This window comes from Panthera onca, chromosome D1, assembly GCF_046562875.1.
Source record: "Panthera onca isolate mPanOnc1 chromosome D1, mPanOnc1 haplotype 2, whole genome shotgun sequence".
Taxonomy (NCBI): domain Eukaryota; kingdom Metazoa; phylum Chordata; class Mammalia; order Carnivora; family Felidae; genus Panthera; species Panthera onca.
Genome location: NC_138348.1, coordinates 10,440,427 through 10,462,538, shown reverse-complemented (window position 1 = coordinate 10,462,538; position 22,112 = coordinate 10,440,427). Strand labels below are relative to the sequence as shown.

The 22,112-nt window shown below is 49.5% G+C and overlaps 1 protein-coding gene across 2 annotated transcripts; it reads left to right on the top strand.

Annotated features, from left to right (window-relative positions):
* Nucleotides 1-846: 846 nt before the first annotated feature.
* On the top strand, nucleotides 847-12,206 carry LOC132662568 (membrane-spanning 4-domains subfamily A member 8-like). 2 transcript variants are annotated; one of them, XM_060608027.3, is made up of 7 exons: nucleotides 847-1,021; nucleotides 2,238-2,460; nucleotides 4,377-4,499; nucleotides 8,265-8,324; nucleotides 9,533-9,670; nucleotides 11,380-11,490; nucleotides 11,674-12,206. In XM_060608027.3, exons 2-7 carry the CDS (start codon nucleotides 2,251-2,253, stop codon nucleotides 11,776-11,778), a joined length of 747 nt encoding a protein of 248 aa, XP_060464010.1. In that variant the 5' UTR covers nucleotides 847-1,021; nucleotides 2,238-2,250; the 3' UTR covers nucleotides 11,779-12,206. The 2 variants fall into 2 exon arrangements, with proteins under 2 accessions (XP_060464010.1, XP_060464011.2); XM_060608028.3 differs by lacking the exons at nucleotides 11,380-11,490; nucleotides 11,674-12,206 and having other exon boundaries at nucleotides 2,241-2,460; nucleotides 9,533-9,914.
* The last annotated feature ends 9,906 nt before the right edge of the window (nucleotides 12,207-22,112 follow it).

The following is a 22,112-nucleotide window of genomic DNA, read 5'->3' as shown; positions in this document are numbered from 1 at the left end:
ACAGAAGGACAAGGATCCAGAAATCTGATAGAAAAATGGGTAAAGACATGAAGTTTCGCTCTGTCTACCTTTTCATCCGCACGACTTTCAATGTCCTTTCTCCCACAAAATGTTTCTGCCACTCTCAGCCACCCCCAGAATCTGTCCTCCACCCCTCTCTTCCACGCCTTTGCCCTCCATGCTCCCTGTCTGCAATAGCGGCCTTTCTGTTGACCATTTTACAAAGTTCCAGCCATCTCATCGACCTCATTTGTTCATTTGTTCATTCAATAAGCATTTGCTGAGTCCCAATTATACGCCAGTAGGAAGACAAAGGTGAACGTGATGAACTAACTATTCCATCAAGATACTCATTGCCTAGTACAGCAATTCTTGTACATTTACATTTCATGCAAGTCACACGATGTGCATCATGGATATACCCCAGGTGTTTTCTGATTTCCTGTAGGCTCTGGCTTAGATGAAAATAGACTGAAGTTCATTGCCATCCTCATTTCACATGCTGTGACTCCCCTTCTCTCATGCCATTTATCGATTTCAAAATTCCACCTTCTGTTTGGAGTCTTCCCTGTTTTCAAGTCCAGTAAATGAGTTTCTCCTCTGTTCTCCTTTGGGGACTCTTGTTTCTCCAACTGTAATTAACTGTAGCATCTATGTCATTCTGTCTTGTGGTACAGCCATGTACATGATCCCTGAGTGCCCAGCTCGCTCTGTGTTTCCCACAGCACCAAAAACAACCCTTTCTTCTCCGCACAGATACCATGTAAACACTTGGCCAGTTGAATTGCATTTAATTGGCTCCTTGACCGAAACCGGAAGCAAACACCGGGGGCGGGGGGGCTGAGCTCTAAGCAGCTGGTGACCTGGCCAGCGCCTGGGAGAAAATTGAAAGGGACTTTCGATCTTTCTAAACATTATCACCCAACCGAGCCTCGTGTGTTCATTCTCTCGGGAAATCAGGTTGCCTACAGCAAAGAGTTGGGAACAGGAGCAAGAGAGACTTAGCCGACAGCAGAGCAAAGTGAGTATGTGTCGTCCAATGGTTTTTATGGCTAATGGAGGGATGGTGATAAGATCTTTCTGCCAAACAAGACACGATGAATCTGGGTGTGGGGTGGAACATGCAGCAGGGTTTATTGCACAAACATTTGGGGAGGGGGTGTCTGCTCCGAAAAAATTAAAGGAATTTTAAAAACCAGACCAGAATTTGTAAGTGGCCCAGAAAACTGAGCAGCATGGGACATGCAATGAATAGACACTGCACTAACAACAGGGCTTCCTCTGAGGAGGATGCTCTCCATTTAACCAATATTTATGTGACTGGGACCTTGGGGGACTCATGTCCACTCTCCCAGCCTCAGTATCCTTTTCCAGAAATTGAGAGAATTGGACTCAGTGTTCTCCAAGAGACTTTCCACCTCTAAAGTTTTGTAATCAGACGGTATTACTCCATGCTAAGCTTTATAAGAGATTCGAAAACGAGAAAAACACAGCTCTCGCCTTCTGGCAGCATTTAGCTCCTTCGAGCCTTAGTTTTCTCACCTATAAAGCTGGTCTGGTGTTTTAAGGATTAAAGGAAATGTGTTTGGAAAGTGCTGACTGCCTGGCCATTTATATAAGAGCCCCGTAACTGGTACCTGATATTATCTTTAAAGCAGGATTAATACATTCATCAGTGATTAAGATGTTCAAATGAGCTACTGGAGGCAAAAGTCCTTTTTTAATGCAAACATTAGTGCTTATGTGAAAGATGAGTCTAGGGGCGCCAGGGTGGCCCAGTCGGGTAAGCCTCCGACTTCGGCTCAGGTCATGATCTCATGGTTCGGGGGTTTGAGCCCCCACACCCCGCAACAGGCTCTGTGCTGACAGCTCAGAGCCTGGAGCCTGCTTCGGCTTCTGTGTGTCTCCCTCTTTCTCTGCCTCTCCTCCACTTGCACTCTGTCTCTCTCTCTCTCTCTCGCTCAAAAATAAATAAACATCTTTTTTAATTTTTTAAAAAGACGAGTCTATCACATGTATTCTTTTTAAGTTTATTATTTTGAGAGAGAGAGAGCACATGCATGCACAAATGGGGGAGGAGCAGAGGGGGGGGGAGAGAGAGAGAATCCCAACGCAGGGGTAGATGTGGAGCTCAAATTCACAGACCACGAGATCATGACCTGAGCCGAAGTCGGACGCTTAACCGACTGAGCCACCCGGGCGCCCCTATCACATTTATATTTATCACATTTCTTTAGCAGCAGGAACCTGATGGCTTCAGCAGGACCCATGGCCAATTCCATGTTTGTGGTGGCACCCCCCAACGGGTATCCTGAGATCCAAGGAGGCATGTGTCAGGTGCCCCCGTATCCCAGCAACCAGCCCCAAGTCCACCTCATTCCTGTGAACCCCCCTGGTTTGAAGTCATCTGTAACTGAGCAACCTGCCCAGAGAGCCTGGAAAGAGGGCAAAGTCTTAGGGGTAAGTGACATTTCACTCTGCAGGCCGGGGGTCCCTGGCTGGAGTCGGACAAAGTGGGAGGCTTGGAAATACGGAAACTTCAAATCCAGGAGGAGGGGTAGGAGCTGATCCGGCCTTGCCAAACCCAGATCTACTAGAAATCTCAGCTGTGCGACATCACCAGGGTCTCAGTGTGGGGCCTTGTAATTTCTGCTCTAGGCATTTTAAGAAAGAGGAAGCAAAGCATCAAAAAAGTGGTAAACTGGAATGTTGGTCCTGTTGCAAGAGTACATGTCGATCCACGTGGCCTCTGGAAGAAAGTGGGTGTATCAAGCCACTAGGTGTAGCCTAAACCCAGCTTTCTCGAATGGAATCTTTGGCCGTTAGGGGAGGAAAAATCAGGTTAGACAGCCAACAAAACAGCACTTCACAACGATTTTCCCCCTGCAAGGCCATCCTGGGCAGCACCAGCAGGGGCACATTTCATTGCACAGCTGAAAGATGACAACCACGGATTCCGACCCAGGCAGCCTGAGCTCAGGGCCTAATGCGAGGGTCAGTCGATTCAGCCTGTGTGGAGGGCAATTTGTAGCCTCCAAATTTACCAAATACCCGATAATTCCATTTCTGAGACTGTCCTGCAGATGCGCCCGTGCACGCAAGAACTGCGATGTGGATGAGCTTATTAACTGCAGCACGGTTTGTGTGGACAACAGAATGGGAAGAGCCAAAATATCCATCAATATATACCGGTTAAATCGATGTATTATTCAAAGAATGGAACGTACTACAGCTATAAAAAAGAACGAGGAAGGCTTTTGCATAATGAGATGGACCTAGCCCAGGATACATCCTTGAAGGAAAGAAAAAATAGTCTGTGTATAGTCTGTTACCATGTGTACAAATTTGAGGAAATAATATATTTGTGTGTGCCGCCATATTTGTAGTGTATACACAGAGACATATACATACCTAATATATCTATGTATATGTCCAAATACCACTTGTGTAGGAATATATCTATATTAGTTTCCTAGGGCTCCCATAACAGAGTACCACAAACTGGGCAGCTTTGAACAACAGAAGTTGTCTCACGGTTGCGGAAGCCAAAAGTTCACGATCAAGTGGTCCCCAGGGCCATGCTCCCTGTGAAGGCACCAGGGGAAGGTCTCTCCCAGCTTCTCTCCCAGCTCCTGGTAGTTCCTTGGCTTGTGGAAGCACAGTGCCGATCTTGGCACACATGGAATTCTCCTGTGTGCTTGTGTGTCTCTTCGTATCTGTCTTTCGAAAAGGACCCCAGTCACGTAGGATCAGGCGCCCACCCTACTCCAATATACATCGGATTACCTAATTACATCCACAACCACCCTAATTCCAGATGAGGTCACATTCTCGGGTCCTGGGGGTTAGAATTCTAATATATTAATTTGGTGAGGGAGAGACGGACACAATTCAATCCCTAAAAACATCCTAAAGAAATAAGAGATGAACACAAAGACTTATCTACAAGGATGTTCATGATAGTATTATTTATAACAGGGAAAAAGGAGGAACAATCTTACCTGTTCAGTATCTCTGTTCCAACTACTCCCCAAAACATCCCAAGATGGAATCAGGCAGCCTTTTAAAAAATAGTTTGAAGAACGCTTACTGCCATGGGGATGTGTCCACGATAAGATGTTAAATGTACAGAGCCATTTTGTGTTCTCGGAATATATATTTGAAACGAATCACGGGAGGCTAGATACCAAAACGTAAGTGGGGTGTTTCCCCTGAGCGGAGGGTAATTGTGGGAAGTTTTCATTTCATTTTTATATTGTTTATATTACTTGTTAGACCAGGAAAACAAACGATTTATGAAAATAAAAAGGAGGCACAAAGGGAAGGCAGGATCCAGCCTCAGAAACGAGGGCTCCAGCTTGTGGCTCTCCTGACAGGCCATCCAGATCCTGCTTGGCCTGATCCACGTGGGCCTTGGCTCCATCATGGCCACCGTCCTCTCAGGGCACTACACAGCGATCTCGTTCTACGGAGGCTTTCCCTTCTGGGGAGGCGCCTGGGTAAGTAACATGAGGTCACCCTGCAAATGAGCTCCCGGAAAGTGCCAGCACACCCGGGGCCACCTTGTCAAGCTGTGTGGCTTACACTGTGCAGCAGCTTCCCAGCCAAGGGAGCCAGCAGGGTGCAAATCTGGCTCAGGCCTCGCCGACCAAGCATGTCGGTTGGTCGGGTTGCTGTGACCAATGGGCACAGACCAGGTGGCTTCCACAACAGAAATGCGTTACCTCACAGTTCTGGAGGCTGGAAGGCCAAGATTGAGACGTCTGCAGGGTTGTTCTGAGGCCTCTCTCCTTGGCGTGCAGATGGCCGCCTTCTCCCCGTGTCTTCACGCGGCCTCAGTGTGTCTGTGCCCTAATCCCCTCCTCACATAAGAACACCAGTCACATTGGATTAGGGCCACCCTAGTGATCTCACTGAAACTTAGTCACCTCTTTAAAGGTCCCCTCTCCAAAGATAGTCACATTCTGCGGTACTGGGGGGGTTAGGACTTCAATAGGTGAATTTTGAGGGGACACGATTCAGCCATAACACCAAGTGACAGCCCTACAGGACGCCGTTCACCTGAAGTGGGCACCTTTTCTAATTGGCTCATGCCATGGGTCAGCGAATTTTCTTCTTATTCATCAACCCAGGGCTGGCACCTTTTTCCAACTCACACAACAATGCCCATGTGTAAAAAATGTATTGGTAATAGCCCTCGAGTGTTGCTCAACTTAGGCCCCCAGCCCTGAGCTCCAGGAGAAAAGACATTTCCACCCATGTTTGAGAGTGGCTACCCAGCCACAGAACGGTCATTAAGCAATGGGGACGCAACCTAGGTGCACGGATGGGCTTCAGAGTCCCCGTTGTGGCAAAATATTTGATATGCGAGTGTGTACTTTTTTTTTCCTGGAAAGGTCTATAGCTTTCATCAGATTCTCAGGGTGATCTATGACTCCATAAAAGTTAAGAACTACAAGCCCTTTATCTTCTCCACTTTACTGCCTTTTTGATTCTTTTGCATTCTCTCTAGTGTCCTCTTAGCTACACACACACACACACACACATACACACACACACACACACACCTCCCTTCTCCCCGTCCTCCCTCCCACCTCCTTTTTCTCTCTGCTGTTACACAGCCTGCCGTCTCTGGACTCACACACCTATCTATGATTCAGACGCAACTTTTCTCATAAACAGCAGAATTCCCAAGTAACCTTAGATAATTAACCAAAGTCCTTCTTATCCCATGAGATTTAAATCAAATAGCCTAGTGTTATCATCCACCATAATCCCCCTACAACGCCTGAAACATGGTAGGGCTTATGTTCTCGGGAGCATCTTTCTGTGAGCACCTGCTCTCTTTTGTTTCCATCTGGGTCTCATTTCTTGAGGCTGAAGTCCTCTCTCTGCTTTGCATGGGCCCAGACTTGGAACTCAGCCCCTGTTCCTCCCCACCAAGCCCTGTGTCTGTACAACCAATTTTAATGGAGTTTGGGGCAATGGAGAGGCTGACATCACAGCCAAAGAATGGCTTGCTCTTAAGCATTGGATGTTATTGAATAATCTTTTTTTTTATATATGAAATTTATTGTCAAACTGGTTTCCATACAACACCCAGTGTTCATCCCAACAGGTGCCCTCCTCAATGCCCATCACCCACCCGCCCCTCCCTCCCACCCCCCATCAACCCCCAGTTTATTCTCAGTTTTTAAGAGTCTCTTATGGTTTGGCTCTCTCCCTCTCTAACTTTAGCCAAGGGATACAGGAGTGCTGATGCATAGGGGCACTTGTACCCCAATGTTTATAGCAGCACTTTCAACAGTAGCCAAATTGTGGAAAGAGCCTCAATGTCCATCAACTGATGAATGGATAAAGAAATTGTGGTTTATATACACAATGGAATACTACTTGGCAATGAGAAAGAATGAAATCTGGCCCTTTGTAGCAATGTGGATGGAACTGGAGTGTTATGCTAAGTGAAGTCATACAGAGAAAGACAGATACCATATGTTTTCACTCTCATGTGGATCTTGAGAAACTTAACAGAAGACCATGGGGGAGGGGAGGAGAAAAAAAAAAAGCTATTGAATAATCTTAAGTGCCTGGCAATTGCCCTGGCATCTCCCCTTCTGCCAGGTTGCTAAACTCTCTTGACTGCCCCCCTCCTTTTATCTGCAAAACAGTTTTGTTCTTGGTTACCTTGTCCAGGACTATGTATTTCCTAAAGATCACTAATGTCCTCTCCCATAACAAAGGCCCATTTCCTCTGGCACCTTAAAAGGACCAGCAAGGCCCGCAGAAGGCCAGCCTCTTGTTCTCTTCCCTTCCCATCAAGTCTCCATAACAGAAGGTTGTAAGACTGAGATTTATTTTTCCACGTATAGGAAAAATCACACTCCGTTTAAAAGGCGTAGGAAGCTAGAGTAACTTTTCATTGTAAAACCATTTCCACCCCAAGGTACACGCATCTACCCTGAGTGGTGGGAGGGTCTGTGTGGTAAAGGCGAAGGACATGGGGTCTGGATTCAACTATTTGGACCAGCCATCTGCTGGATGGTCTCGGGTCAGTTATTTAAACTCCACAAGCCTCAGCCTGCCCATCTGTAACAGGAGAATAATAATAGTTCTGGATGGGCCACCTTGCAGTTAAATAAGGCAAGGTTTGAAGAGCACCCCACGCAGTGAGTGCTCGGCGAAGCTATTGTTCAACCACAGCCGATGCCCTCTCAGACCACCGTTGCCACCACACTGGGCTCATGACAGTGAGTAAGCCCACCGTCTACCGTGCCTGCAGAATACCAGTGTCAAAATAAAGGCACACAACCCACCTCCCTGTCTTCATATTTGAGGTGGAGCATCTTGGAGGTGCGACGCTACCTTTCGAGTCCTCACCCAGGTGACGTTGGGCTTCTAGCTCAAAGCAGTGAAGATGCTGGTGACCTTCCTCCTTCCCTCCAAAGCCCCCGTGCCTAATGAATCCCAAGGGAAGGATGGCAAACCAACAAGATGTGCCTGTGGGCAAATAAAAGACAAGGAAAGGAATGATACTTGCTGCACATCTCCTATGTGCAAGCTCCACTGCGTGGAAGATAATGAACGCCAGATGACCCACGCAAGGCATGGATCAGCTCCTGGCGGTCACCCTTAGGGGGACGGGTAGTTTTTCCCGCTGTTCGTGTGAGGAAACAAAGACCTCAAGAAATTAATCACTTACCCACATCACATGAGTTTCAAGCCAGAACTGAAAAACCAGGGCAGCTCAGTCCTAGAATCTGTATTTATCTCACTTTGCTGCCTTGTCATATGGTACAAGAGAGCTTGCTCTTCCTTCCTTTTACCCTCCCTGTCTCTCTCCCTCCCTCCCCTCTTTCTCTTCTTTCCTTTCCCTTCCCTTCCCTTCCCTTCCCTTCCCTTCCCTTCCTTTCCTTTCCTTTTCTGTTTCCTTTTCTTTCTTTCTTTCTCTTTCTTTCTTTCTTTCTTTCTTTCTTTCTTCCTCTTCCTCCCTCCCTCCCTCTTTCTTCCCTACCTTCCTCCCTCCCTCCCTCCCTCCCTCTTTCTTCCCTTCCTTCTACTTCCTTTCTTTCCTTCCCTCCTTCTTCCCTTCCTTCCTTCCTTCCGCCCTTCCTTCACATCCTTCCTTCCTTCCCCCATGTTGAGTTGGAGGTCCCAGCAGAGGAACCTAGTGTGCATGAGAGAATACGTGTGACCAGAATCATGGAAACCTGGAGATGGGGCCCTAACCTCTGACCTCTTTCTAAACCCCCACTCTTCTGTGCCAGTTCATCATTTCAGGATCCCTCTCAGTGTCAGCCGAAAATCAGCCAAAATCCTCTTATCTGGTAAGTCACCTCCTGACCCGGGCTCTCCCAGCGGGACCTATGGGAGACACACACGGTGGGGAAAGGTTAGCGCACAATCCCCCCTCATCCTTGCACTTACTTCCTTTTATAAGGCTTTTTATTTTTAAGTTTATTTACATAGTTTGAGAGAGAGAGTGTGGGGGGGGGAGGAGGGGCAGAGAGAGAGGGAGAGAGAGAGAGGCCCAAGCAGGCTCCACACTGCCAGCACAGAGCCCGATGTGAGGCTCCATCTGTGAGGTCATGACCTGAGCCGAAACCAAACGTCAGACACTCAACCGCCTGAGCCACCCAGACACCCCTCCTTGTGCTTACTTCTAACCAGACACAGACGCTGTCACATGTGCTCACTCATACTCACAGGCAGGACCACGTGAACCTGGCCAGAGTCATGGCAGGAAGGAGTCCAGAGGGTTCAAGGGAAGGAAGGACAACACAGCCCTGAGTGAAGGCATCAGGGTGTGGAGGCAGAGACAGAACAGCATCCGTCCCTCAGAGGCTCGTGCCGGAGGGGGCACAAAAGTCCCGGGGGCCCATGCTCCCCTGCAACAGAGCGGGCACTGCCAGTGGCCGTGGCACACAGAGCGGGCCTCTGGCCATTTCTGCAGGGAAGCCAGGGGAGGCCGAACCACCTGCTTCCCTCAGGAATCCCGCCAAGCGGTCTCTGCCAATCCCATGAACAAGACTCTGAGGTCCCCTAACAATGGGCCGAGAAAGCGCCTTCGTTCCCCTCGCGGCAGGTTGTCTAGGGTGAGGGGCCTCAGGATGGCCAGGTCCCTGTGCCTCATGAGATCTGGGCATGTCTTTCTGCACATGGCCCAGAATCATGGGACATCAGAGCCTGTCGCATCCCAAGACACCGGGTGGAGCTTCCTTCCTATCCCCAGTGGGAAAAGCAAGTCGAAGATGGGTAGGTAAACTCGGGGAAACCGCGATTGAGTAGTCCCCTCCCCGCAAGATCCGTGATCCTCGTTAAAGGCTCTGAGAAGTCCTACAGCAAAGGCCTGTTTCACTTTGTTCAGCCCAGCTTTTCTCAAATCTAACTTACGCACACACTTTTTTGCACAGAACATCACTTTACTTGCTACAGAACTGAGGTTCCAGGGATTCACATTAAGAAGCTCGAGTCTCTGTTCATCCCAGCTACAATGATTTTCCTCTCCCACCCTGACCCTCTGTGTCTTCTTCAGCTGAATGGCAGTTTGGCCTTGAACATTGTCAGCGCAATCTGTTCTGTGGTTGGAATCACACTCTTCATCATGGATATGAGTCTCTCTCCCATCTATGCCCGCCCTGACTCTTATCCCTACTATGACACCTGGGGTGTGGTGAGTACCTTTCTGAGCCAACATCCCCCCACAGGCTCAGAATCGGCTACATTTAGAAAATTGTTAGAAGGCCCGAACACCAAGCTTCTTCACACAGCACTACAGCAGAAGGAAGTACCATCAAGAATCAGAAGAATGTTTAAAGTCCCCGACATGTCGCTTTACTGTTGTGTTACTTTAAGCACGTGACTTTTCTCAGTCTTAGTTTCTGCCTTTACAACAGAGTAATCTACCTTATGACATTGTGAGGAGAATTAAATGTGACAAGAACACACATGTGCCTCTACCTGAATCCTTGCTCACGTTCTCACCTTGCTGCCCATGACTATGGACAAGGGGTCAGCAAAGGTTTTCTGTGAAGGGCCAGAGAATAAATACTTAAGGCTTTGCAAGCCATCTGGTTTCTTTTTTTTTTTTTTCTTTTTTTTTTTTTTTTTAATGTTTGTTTGCTTGTTGAGAGAGGGAGACCCAAGCAGGCTCCAGCTGTCAGCACAGGGCCCAACGTGGGGCTCGATCTCACGACCATGAGATCATGACCTGAGCCAAAATCGAGAGTCAGATGCTTAAAACCGACTGAGCCACCCAGGCGTCCCAGCCATTTGGTTTCCATGGCAGGTACTCAGCCCTGCCCTGCAGTGGGAAAGCAGCCACAGAAAATCCATAAGCAATGAGCATGGCTGTGTTCCGATAAAACTTTACTTACAAAAGTAGGCAGCTTCCAGGAGTTGGCCCATGGATCGTAATTTGGCCCATGGACCAACCTGTGCTATGGAACAGGGCTGCCCAGTAGAAATATAATGTGAGCTGTGTGTGTGATTTTAAATTTTCTAGCTGCCGCCTTAAGAAAAAAGAAGGTGGCGCCTGGGTGGCTTGGTCGGTTAAGCATCCGACTTTGGCTCAGGTCATGATCTCACGGTCCGTGAGTTCGAGCCCCACGTCGGGCTCTGTGCTGACAGCGCAGAGCCTGGAGCCTGTTACAGATTCTGTGTCTCCCTCTCTCTCTGCTCCTCCCCTGTTCATGCTCTGTCTCTGTCTGTCTCAAAAATAAATAAACGTTAAAAAAATTTAAAAAAAAAACAAAAAAGAAAAAAGAAGAAGAAAACGAAAGAAATGAAAATATCTTAATAATATGTTTTATTTAACCCAATATATCCCAAATGTCATTTCAACATGTAATCCGTGCAAAATGAATATATATATATATATATATATATATATATATATATATATTAATTTGCTATTTTACATTTGGGCTACTCGGTCTTTGAAATCCTGGGTGTATTCTGCACTTAGAGCACCTGTCACTTTGGGACCAGCCACATCCCAAGTGCTCAGCAGCCACACGGGACTCGTGGCTACAGGGCTCGTGGCTGCCGGATTGGTGAGTGAGTGCAGTTACAGAGGGGCCCGCGTAGACACTGTCTCTGCGTCTGCGCAGCGGCCCCTCCTCTCCCTCCCCGCTCACGTGATCCAGGTTTTTTCCTGAAGGCTGACCACCCTTCCCTCTAGAGGAGCCCTGGCAGTGAGTGTCAAAGGACCAGGTCTCGTCCACACACCCTTGACCCTCACACGAGCCTGGTGAGACGTTGTCCCCACAAGGCTGAGACGAGGTTAGGGGCCTTCCTCCAAGCCACAGGGACAGTCCACGGCAGAGCCACATTTGGAACGCCCCGGCCAGCACTCCTGACCTCCACCCACTCTGGTTCCAGACCCCCGGAGTGGCGATTTCGGGCGTGCTGCTCATTTTCTGTCTCCTCGAGTTCGGCGTTGCCTGCGCATCTTCCCACCTGGGCTGCCAACTGGTCTGCTGTCAGCACAACGTGAGTCCCGAGGTTCCTGGGTGGGAGGGAAGACGCCCGGAAGGGGGCGGAGACCACAGGGTCGCCATGGTTCCCCTTCCGGCCCAGGAGCAGAGAAGTCTCCCGGGGCCTCAAGGCCTCCGCGCCTGCCTGGTCCCTCTTGCACCCCTCCCAGTGCCCCTCCTGTGCGCCTGTGTTTTCCAGGTGGGCGTGGTCCTCCCGAATGTCTATATGGCAAACCCAGTGGTCGTCCCAGAACCGGTGAACTTGCCACCGACTTATTCCAACGAGGCCCGGGGCTCCAGATAAGCAAAGCCACAGCTTCTAGAAGCATCTTGCGCTGAGACCAAAAGAAGACCTCCCCGTTCTGGGCTTCTGAAACCCAGGATCCTCCTTCCCTGACAATGTTAGGGAAATGTCTCTCTAATGGGCGCGCATCGTGACTTCGTTCCATTCGGCCTGGTAAATCGTGCACTCTATTAAAAAGGAGACAGAAATTGAAAGTGGATTTTAATAAAGAGATCCTTCCCGGGGGCGTCTACACCTGGCGCCTTGTGTGCTTACCTGTGTGAGCTCATGGTTGGAAAAGCAAATGTCTAGACAACCCAATCTTCATTCTTTCAATCATTCATTTGCTGATTAAATATGTCCTGAGCATTTGGTATGTTCAAGGAAGGTTAACATTGGTGAACACAGCAAAGTCCGTGACCTCAGGGAACTTCTGGCCTCACGGAGAGGACAACGTGCAAGCAATTTTCCCTAACACGGGACAGAACGTGGGGACACACAGAGATACAACAGAGGGATATGATTTATTTTATTTTATTTTATTTTATTTTATTATTTTAGAGAGAGCACACATGAACAGGGGGAGAGGGGCAGAGGGAGAAGGAGAGAGTGTCTTTTTTTTAAGTTTATTTATTTATTTTGAGAGCGAGACAGAGAGACGGGGGGGGGGGGGGGGGGGGGGGGGGCAGAGAGAGACAGGGGGAGAGAGAGAATCCCAGGCAGGCTCCACACTGATAGTGGGGCTCGAACTCACATACTGTGAGATCATGACCTGAGCTGAAACCAAGAGTCAGACACTAGACCGACTGAGTTACCCAGGCGCCCTGAGAGGGATATGATTTATTCTGGCAGTGATGGGGAAAGCAAAGAACAAGCCTGGTCGAGGAAGCAAATTTGAGGGGGGCATTAAAGGAGAGAGCAGGGGTTTTCAGCCACACCATTGGGAAGGCCTTGGAAGAAAGTGAGCCATGGGAAAAAAAGCTCACAAAAGCTTGGAAAGAAAGCTCACAAAATGATCACTCCTTTTATATGCTGTTACCCCAGATGCAACAGTACTCACGAATAAACATTGTCTTCAGGCAATGTTAAGGTATCTTCCAAAGTTATGAGGCTCACACACCTTTATTTATAAAGGGAAAGAGAATAATCCAAAGAGAAATGGCTACATCTAGAACTTCTAGGTTTACACACGTTAATTTAAATATTTATTTAACTATACATGATGGCAGTTGGCTTCGAAAAGGTAAGAACATGATTTTACTCTTGTAAATATATTTAGCCTCTGGCTTTATCTAAAAAGTTTCTTCTCAGTGGCTTGTTCAGAATTCTTCTGCATCTTCTCTGACAGGGATCCTTGGGATGCCCATCGGCTAGTCAGGTTCCAAGGCCGGGGTGGGTTGTCATTTGCTAGAACTGACCAGGTCTCAGGAAATCATGGACAATCAAAATGTAATACGGGGCATGTAATATCCTGCTTCTAGACCAGCCCTTCACTCATCTGTTCTGTAAGCTGAGATGTTAGTACATTGGGCTCCCCAAAAGGGACTGGCCCAGTGAGACTACTCTTCGAGGTCTGGGTGAGCAGAGCAAGTCTGGCCTTCTTTCTGCCCTCTTCCTTACTGCTGCCTCTCACTGCCCTATCTCATCCCACACCTGCTCCCTCCACAGACCTCAAACCCTCAACCTTGATCTCCCACTCGGTCCTCAGAGTCTCTTTCCTGACTTGTCCGACCTGTGAGTTAACTTAGTCACTCCTGACAAGCCTCACCTCCTACAGTGTGGGTCATCTTGGAGATCGAATCTTCTCGAGCACCTGGTGCATCTCAGGATACGTAGCACCTGCCACCTGCCACGTGCTGAAATCATTATGGAGCTTGATGGAGCAGAGCCTTTTTCCCATCCCACCACCTGCCCTGATAATGTGCTGGGAGCTAGACCCCTCATCGCAGACGGCCTTCCACCTGAAGTGACAGCTCACAGCTTCCTGTGGGCAACAAATGTTTATCCTTGCTCTGCACCATGTCACAAGCGGTCCGTCTGCACAATGCCATTCACTCCCAGCCTCCCTAGAACAACGGAGCATAGAAAATGGAAGAGACCTTGGCCATCTAGCATCATCAGAGCAGCCAGGAGCCCAGACAGGACTGGAACCCAGACTCCAGATGGCCGGTCCAGGGCTCCCTGCAGAAACAGGGACACATCATAGGAAAACAAGGTGATGACAGTCAGAGACACCGTCTCTGCCTCCTCAGCTGGCACCTCCCCCCACTGGCTTTCTCCCCCAACTCCCCATCCAGTGACAATTTTGCTATCACCAAAGTCACCAATGCCCTCCAGTGGCTTTGTTCCTGTCCTTATCTTACTTGACCTCTGTAGGATTTGACCCAGCAAACCGCCCTCTCCTTAAAACACTAGGCTAGTTCCACTCCAGCTTCTCCAAATGCCCTCCTCATTCTCCTGCGTGAGCTCCTCTCTCTCCTCTTGGGCCTCCGGCATTGCTCTCCAATAAGGCACTGCCCTTGGCCCCTTTTCCCAGCCCAGGTACTCAAGCCTGTCTCCTGGGAACTTGAGATCCAGCTCTCGAGTGAGACCAGGATTCAAATGTGCTCATCACTGCACAAAAGCTCTATAAAGTGTTTACACTGCTTTCTAGCCAGGTCTTGAATTGAGGGCTCATCATCCCCCAAAGTGGGATTTCTTAGGGAAGAGATCATTCTGTTTCCTAGTTGATATGCCTGCCCCCATCTCCTCCACTGGTAAGTTCAAGTGCTACTTCCCCAGGGAAGCTGTCTTAGGTTCCTAAAGCCTGAAGCCTCCAAAGGAGAAGCAGGCATCTAGAGTGGGAGCAGCGGAGAGGTGTGCGATGTGACCTGTCAGTGATGACGTCCAGGGCTTAACTTTGAGGGCTGTTGGTTTGGTTTGTTTTGTTTTGTTTTTTATCTTAACTGGGAAAAAAAAAGCCTGATTTTTGTGTTGCAATTGAAAAAATATGACTGTGGCTATGTGTCACAGTAGCTAATTCACACTTGCGACATTTATAGCCCCTCTCGACCTCCCTAAGAACTTTGCGACCTTCCATTGGGAAAGCGGGCTCGCTCTTTGGAAGATGCATTACAGTGTCAGTATCTGTGTGGGTGTCTAGGAAAGGCACCTGTTTCCCAGGACCCCAGCCCCTGTGTCGTGAGACAGCCCATACTTCCCTGACGTTTCCTTCCCAGGACTTGTACTGCCCACAGTTTATAGCATTCACGTGGATGTCTTCCTGGGTGCAGACCCAACATCTTCGACAGCTCCCTGCTGTCTTGCCAGGCTCAGGATAAGACATGGGACACAGCAGCTATCACCAGACACTCCCTAGAATGAAGAGTATCCTCTTGCTTCCAGGAAAGAATCCCTTACGTACCCACTCCCTCAGTCATTCAGTGACACGAAGTACCTATTGTATGCCAAGTGCTGGAGGGAGCAGAGATAGTTCCCGCCCTCCTGGAGAGCACACCCCCCGCCCCCAGCGCTGGACTGGCAAGTCACATGATCAATTGAGTGCCGACAGTCATGGGGAAACAGAGTGCTTGTATAGGCATTACTGGAAATGGAGAAGAGGGCAGAATTTCTGCATGGAAGGCCCCTCCAAAGAGGAGATGTGAAGGCTAAGAATAACTAGCCACACAGAGAAGGCAGTAAAGACCATTCCAGGCAGGAAGAGGAAGCTGTGTGAAGCCGCTCCTGCGGAAAAGAGCTTGGAGTATCCAGGGAACTGGAAAGAAAGCCAGTGCAGCTGGAACCTAGTGAAGAAGATGGAGAATGTCTCGAGAAGGGGCTGGAAATGCTGGCAGGGGCCACAGAGGGCTTTGGATTTTATTCTAGGGCTAAAAGCCATGGGGTGGCTTTATGCAAGAGAGTGATGTAATTTGGTTTACAGTTTGAAAGACCACCCTGCCTGATTTGTAGGGAAAGGATAGGAGGAGGGTGAAGGAAGGAGGCAGGTGGACCTGAGAGGAGATTTAGTGATAGTCCAGTACAGGGGCTGGCAAAGTAAGGCCTGTGGGAAGGCCAGATCTGGCCCACCAAATGTTTTTGTAAATAAAGTTTTATTGGGACACCAGCCAGGCCCATTGGTTGACTGGCTGCTTCCGTGCTACAACAGAGACCATACAACCTGCAAAGCCTAAAATATTTACTATTGGACCCTTTGCAGAAACATGTGCCCACCCTGGAGATAGATAATGACGATGAGGAGGAGGAGGAGGAGGAGGATCATCCTTTGTGTGCCAGAATCATTATGTTCCAAGCTATTCTCATGGTGAGAAAGGATTAGCTGTGACCCACTCACCTTCTGTTGCCCTTGGTAATCAGACTGTTCTGGTGAAATCAATTCAGACAGAAGCTGTAGGCACGCAACCACAGTTCCGGGAAGTGCCTGGGGACACAGGTGCCCATTAACAATCTGCTGAATGCCTGAGCTAGGTAGTGACAGTGGAGACAAAGAGGTAGATTTGGGACATGGCTTGGAGGGGAGATCTCTAGGGTTCGTGGACTGGGGGGTGAGTGGAATCAGAGGGGGAAATTGGGAGCAATGCCAAGGTTTCTGTCTTAGGTAACTGCGTGAAGAGCCATTTACTGAAATGGGGAAGGCTGGAAAAAGTTTCAGGAAAAAACCCAAATTTCAGTAATATTCCCCTCAAAAGCTCATAGGCACATAGCATTCCAGAGGTGACCAAGAACTTAAAGATAATCTCCATTTGATGCTTGAATATCCTCTGTCATTGTCCCCATATGTATAATATCAGCATCACCTGGGAGCCTGTTGGCCCTACCCCAGACATGCTTACTTAGGAATTCTGAGGGTGGGGCCCGGCAGTCTGTGCTTCAGCAAACCTGCCAGATGATTCCAACGCTCACTCAGGTTTGAGACCCTTTGCCCAATAGCATCTTCTCAAATGACTGCTCCTTCTGATTTTGAGCCCCTTATATGGTGGCATATATCATGCTGGTGCCTCCAAAGGCAGCCCATACCATGCTTAGACAACTCCACTGAGAAGCATTGCCAAAGAATAAACTATGTCTAAAATCAAGTAAGACACTCCCCGAGTTATCACCTGGAAGATAGAAGGATAACTCTCCCCTTTGGAGTTGAGCAACCGGAGTGCTGGATAAGACTGAGTCCCAGCCCATCTATTTCCCACCAAAGTTTCCAGAACACCCAAGTCCCTCACCTTCCCTCTGGCCTCCTCTTCTCCCCACTTCCTGCCCAGGTGAGGCCACTGCCAAGTACCCTTTTTTATGTCTCATAAAGCTAAATCAGCGACCAGGGGTCAATAGGGAGAGCCTAGACAGATGGAAGGGCAACGAAGGCAGGAACAACAAGTTTAGACTTTGCCCAGGTAAGACACCAATAAAACTCCATAAAGGACTCCCCGTGGGGCCAGTCCAAAGGCTGCCGGAAGTCTTTTACCATCAAAGAGTATCCTCACCCACTACTACTGAACACGGCACAGGGATGTAGGTACCCAACAATATCTACGGATAGACTCAGTCTTCTGAAAAAGAAGGAACTGATGTCGAGTCCTTACTATCTACTAAACTGTTCTGCTCCATGCCCTTTCACCTGCATTATCTCATTTCACAAACGATACAGAGGGGCACTATGTTTTAAGAACAAGAAATCTGAAAATCTGGACCTCAGGAAGGGTCGTTTGCCCACGCCCACACCACTAGTAACTGGGGGAGGTGGATTTGAATCTATGTCCCCTGCCTACAAAGACGTTGCTCTTTGGCCACCTCATCCTGCCATGTCCGCAGTGCTGGCCCCGGAACAGAAGAGAAGCATGTGGTGATGGTGATGACAACAGTCACTGTCCTTTGTGTACTAGAATCATGATGTCCCCAGCTACCCGCTCACGGTGGGAATGAATTAGTTCTGAGGGCACCCATCCTCTTGTGCCCTTGATAATCAGAGCCCCCCCCCCCCCCCCGCCCAGGGATGGGAGGCAATAAAAAGAGTGGAGTAAATAAATGTCAGCAGGGTGCATCCGCCAATCTCTAATGGGACTCTGTGATTGGTTTCAGCAAATATTAGTCAGCAAAATACGTCCAGGCAGGAAATAAGCCAGATGGCCATAAAGAGGATTTCCTCCACCAACCATCAGCCCCACACAAATGAGGGCAAACCCAATAAGGCAGAGGAGGAGAAGAGAAATATGTCTGCAAGACTCGCCTCTCTGCAACCTCCCTTTCCACTGAGTACAAGGAAACTATGGGGTGTCCGGGAGTCCCAGTCCATTACGCATCCTACTCTTGATCTCAGCTCGGGTCTTGAGCTGGGGGTCATGAGTTCAAGCCCCACGTTGGGCTTCGCACTGGGTGCGAAGCCTACTCAGAAAAGAAATGGAAACTAGTCCTCCTTCCCCTTGATAATGGCTTCTTCCACCCTGCCTCAGTCACTCACTCTCAGGGTCACACCTGAACCCGGTCACTGCCCACCTCCACCTCCTAGCTTTCCAGCTCACCGCCAAGCCCTGTAGTTCCTGCTCCCATGGGGCCTGCAGCCCATCAGGCTCCCACCCTCTCACCATCTCCACTCCGTGCTCCCTGTGGCTCAGCTCAGACTCCCCCCATGGCTCAACCATTACAACAGCTCCCAAGTCCCTTGCCCCTCCCACCCCAGTTTGCTCTGCAAAACCCCAACCCTGGTTCAGCCCAACCGGCTGCCTCCCTGGTGCCTGAAAACCCGTCTAGCAATTCTGTTTCCTTCCCTGGTCTGTACTCTCCCCACCTCTAGACGACAACCTTGTATCTTACCTTCTCTCTGCAAACCCCAAGACCTCCTCCCCACTTCTCTCCTAAAGAGCTTGTTTCCCGTTTCCACCAAGTAACTGAATGCCTTCGGAAGAGAATTACAAGCCCTGACCAAAGCCCTCGCTGAAACCACGGCCTGCCTTCCCTCCATTTATTACAGAGAAAATGTCCCAGCCCCCCCCCCCACCCTGGCACCTGCTTCCACCTTCCCTTTCACTCTTATCCACATCATCACTTTTCACAAGCTACTCAATTACCCCCCCCCCAACAACCCCCAGACATGTCATTTCTCCCCTCTGCAAGATGAAACCCTCTCCTGATGCCAGAGCCAGCTAAAGACGCTGCCCTGTTTCTCCATTTCCCCTTACGGGGAAGATTTCAGAACAATTTCTGCAACTCTGTTGTCTGCAGAACAACATGTCTGCATGCCCTTCCCGTCCCTCACGAACTGACTCTAGTCGGGGTTTTCCGTCTCTTCACCAAAAGCCTCTCTTGTCAAAATCCCCGTGATGCCCACATGGCTAAATCTGAAGCAGGTTCTCAGCCCTCAGCCTCCCTGACTTATTAGCAGCATTTCATTCCCTCGGCCATGCCCTCCTTTCTCGAGCCTCTCTTCCCTTGGCGTTCAGGACACCACACTCGCCAAGTCTTCTGGGTTTTTCCCACATGGCCATATGCTCTTTATTAGAATCCTTTTCTTTTCCTGTTTCTAATTGTTTTAATGTTTATTTTTGAGAGAGAGAGAGAGAGCATGAGCAGGGGAGGGGCAGAGACAGAGGGAGACACAGAACCCAAAGCAGGCTCCAGGCTCGGAGCTGTCAGCACGGAGCCCGACGCGGGACTCAAACTCATGAACCGCGAGATCATGACCTGAGCCAAAGTCAGACACTTAACTGAGTAAGCCACCCGGGCGCCCCTAGACACGCCTCTCTTTAAAATCTACCCACATCAGGACACCTGGGTGGCTCAGTCAGTTTCGCACCCGACTGTGGCTCAGGTCGTGATCTCACAGCTTGTGGGTTCGAGCCCCGCGTCCGGCTCTGTGGTGACAGCTCGGAGCCTGAAGCCTGCTTGGGATTCTGTGTCTCCCTCTCTCTCTGCCCCTCCCCTGCCTGCTCTCTGTCTCTCAAAAAGAAATACATGTAAAAAAAAAAATTCTCTTTTAAAGATCTACCCACATCTGTTTGGGGACTTGGTTTTGTCAGTCCGTGCACCCAAGATTCTTAGAAGCTTCTGAGTCTAGCTGAAGGGGCCCACTGCCACTGTGCAAGTCTTCCAAAGACCCTAACGACAGCTGTATGGACCCCTCCTTGATGTGATCTTTGTTCTCAGGCCTAGTTTTACTTAGCGTATCATTTCTACATTGGGGACCCAGGAAACAAGAGATGATGTGATTTCCTGACCCACCAAATTCCAGGCCCTCTATATCCCTGTAACTGCCACTTGCAAACCGAATAATTCTCCGTCTGATCCCTTTCTTGCAGTACTTGATCATACGCCTCCGGGAGCAACCGGCTGACGTTCCCAATGTTCTGCCTGATGGTCTCCTCAGCCAAATCCAAACGCTGTCACGTGCATTTCCTGTCTTCCAAAACGGGACAGTGTTCCACCGCTGCCTACCGTGGGTAACCGTGGATCCAGCCTTCCACGGCAGGGCTCTCACTGCTTCTCCAGACCCCTCTTGCCACCTAGTCCCGAAGACAATGCGTGCATTCAATTTTTGTTACCCCACTTCCAGCTACCGACTTCTCTGTCAGTTGGCCCTTGCTACCTGCCAAACAACCCCAAAACTTATGTGGCTCATGATTCTCTGGGTCTGTTGGGCCGATCTCTGGCCTGGGCCAGCCCAGCTGATCCCTACTGTGAGCTCCATGACTAGCCGGTGGCTAGAGGATCTCAGATGGTCTTACTTGCAGGTCTGGCGGTTGGAAAGCTTGTCTGTCAACAGGGACAACTGGTCCGCTTGTCTCTCCTTGTCCAGCAGGCGAGCCCGGGGTTTCTTTACAAGGCAGCCTCAGTAGTCCAAGGAGCAACAAGACAGAATGAGCCCCAACACGCAAACGCTTTCCAGGTCTCTGCTTGCATCACACTTTCACCACTGTTCCGTTGGCCAAAGAAGGTTACGTGTCCAAGCCCAGCATCCAGGAGGGAAGGTCCACCCAAAGACACGGAAACAGGGAAGGGAAGAATTTGTGGCCATTTTTACAATTTACACCAGAGGAAGGTGATGGCCTCAGATCCTTGCCTTTCAGACAATTCCAACCATAGTCAGTGCCAACCCAGCCAACAACCCTACCACTGGCCTGGCCAACATTACAGGCCCTGCCAGCCCTTCCTTCCCCAATGACGCTCCAGTAGTAAAACACCCCGAAGGTGTAGCTCATTTTGTCCAGCAATAGATGACACAGGATGCCCATTTCAGCACCAAGGAGGAGCCATTGCGGCAGAAATCTCCCCTTCTCCCTGAAACCTCCGTGCCCATGGCCTTAACACCATTGCTGGGCCCAGACGAACAACCATTTTCTCCCTTCTTTATTCCTCAGCTTCATTTCTGTTTGTTATTGATGTCTTCCTGGTGCCACGCAAGAGGGCAGCAGGGTTCCTTACAGACTCCAGGATGATTTGCAACTGACGCATCGAGGAGAGGACCCACAACCTTTCTCTTGCTAACGTGGTATCTTCTCCTCAAAGAACTTCAATCAATAATGATGCTCAGGCATTTCTTTTCTACCAGGAGTGAAGAAGAGTGGGCAGCGCAATGCATGGAGAGCTAAACCCCATCCTATCACACCTGAGAGCCTGGAGCCCCCCAGGCCAGGACTTCTGGGTGACACACTGTTGTCACCAATCACCAGAGGACCCTGTGACCGCCATGGACCCCTTCGAGTGTGTTTCCAGACACCATTCTAATCCAAGAGCTAGAGGGCTAGGAGGGCAAGGGGGATGGGCACCTAATATGTGTGCGGCACCTACGTTTCACAGAGCTTGGGTATTTAGTCCCCGACAATAATCCAGGTAGGTATTCTCAACCCATTTCACAGGTGAGGAAACAGAGACTCAGGGAAAAATCCTTCTCTGAGCCTCAGCCACAGAGCAGTGGACACAAAACAGGCCCACACCCCAGAGCTCTTTTGAGCACCCCTGTTTTCCAGTTCCTTCTGCTTCCTTTCTTCTCTAAAGGGTTTCAGTTCCCATGTATACCCCACAGGTAGGGAAGCAGCACTGCTGGCCTGAGAGCAGTGCCCGGACATGGTGCTAGGGAGGGTGGGGGGAGGAACCCCTGGGGGAATCTATTCTCACTCCACCAGGGAGGAAAACTTGGAGGCGGGGATCCAAAATGCCAGCTCAAGGCTACACCTTCTTCGTCATCCTTACTCAAGACCTGCACCCCAAGCAGCCCCTGGGCTGCATCCCTGATTCAGACCACTGCCAGGACAGTGAAAGAGGAGGAGAGGGACACACGACCATGTGCTGGGCACCACGTAGATACTGTCATCTTGTATAGATAGGGGTTCAGTACTTGCTATATGCCAAGGGTACACCCAGGTGAAAATCCAAAT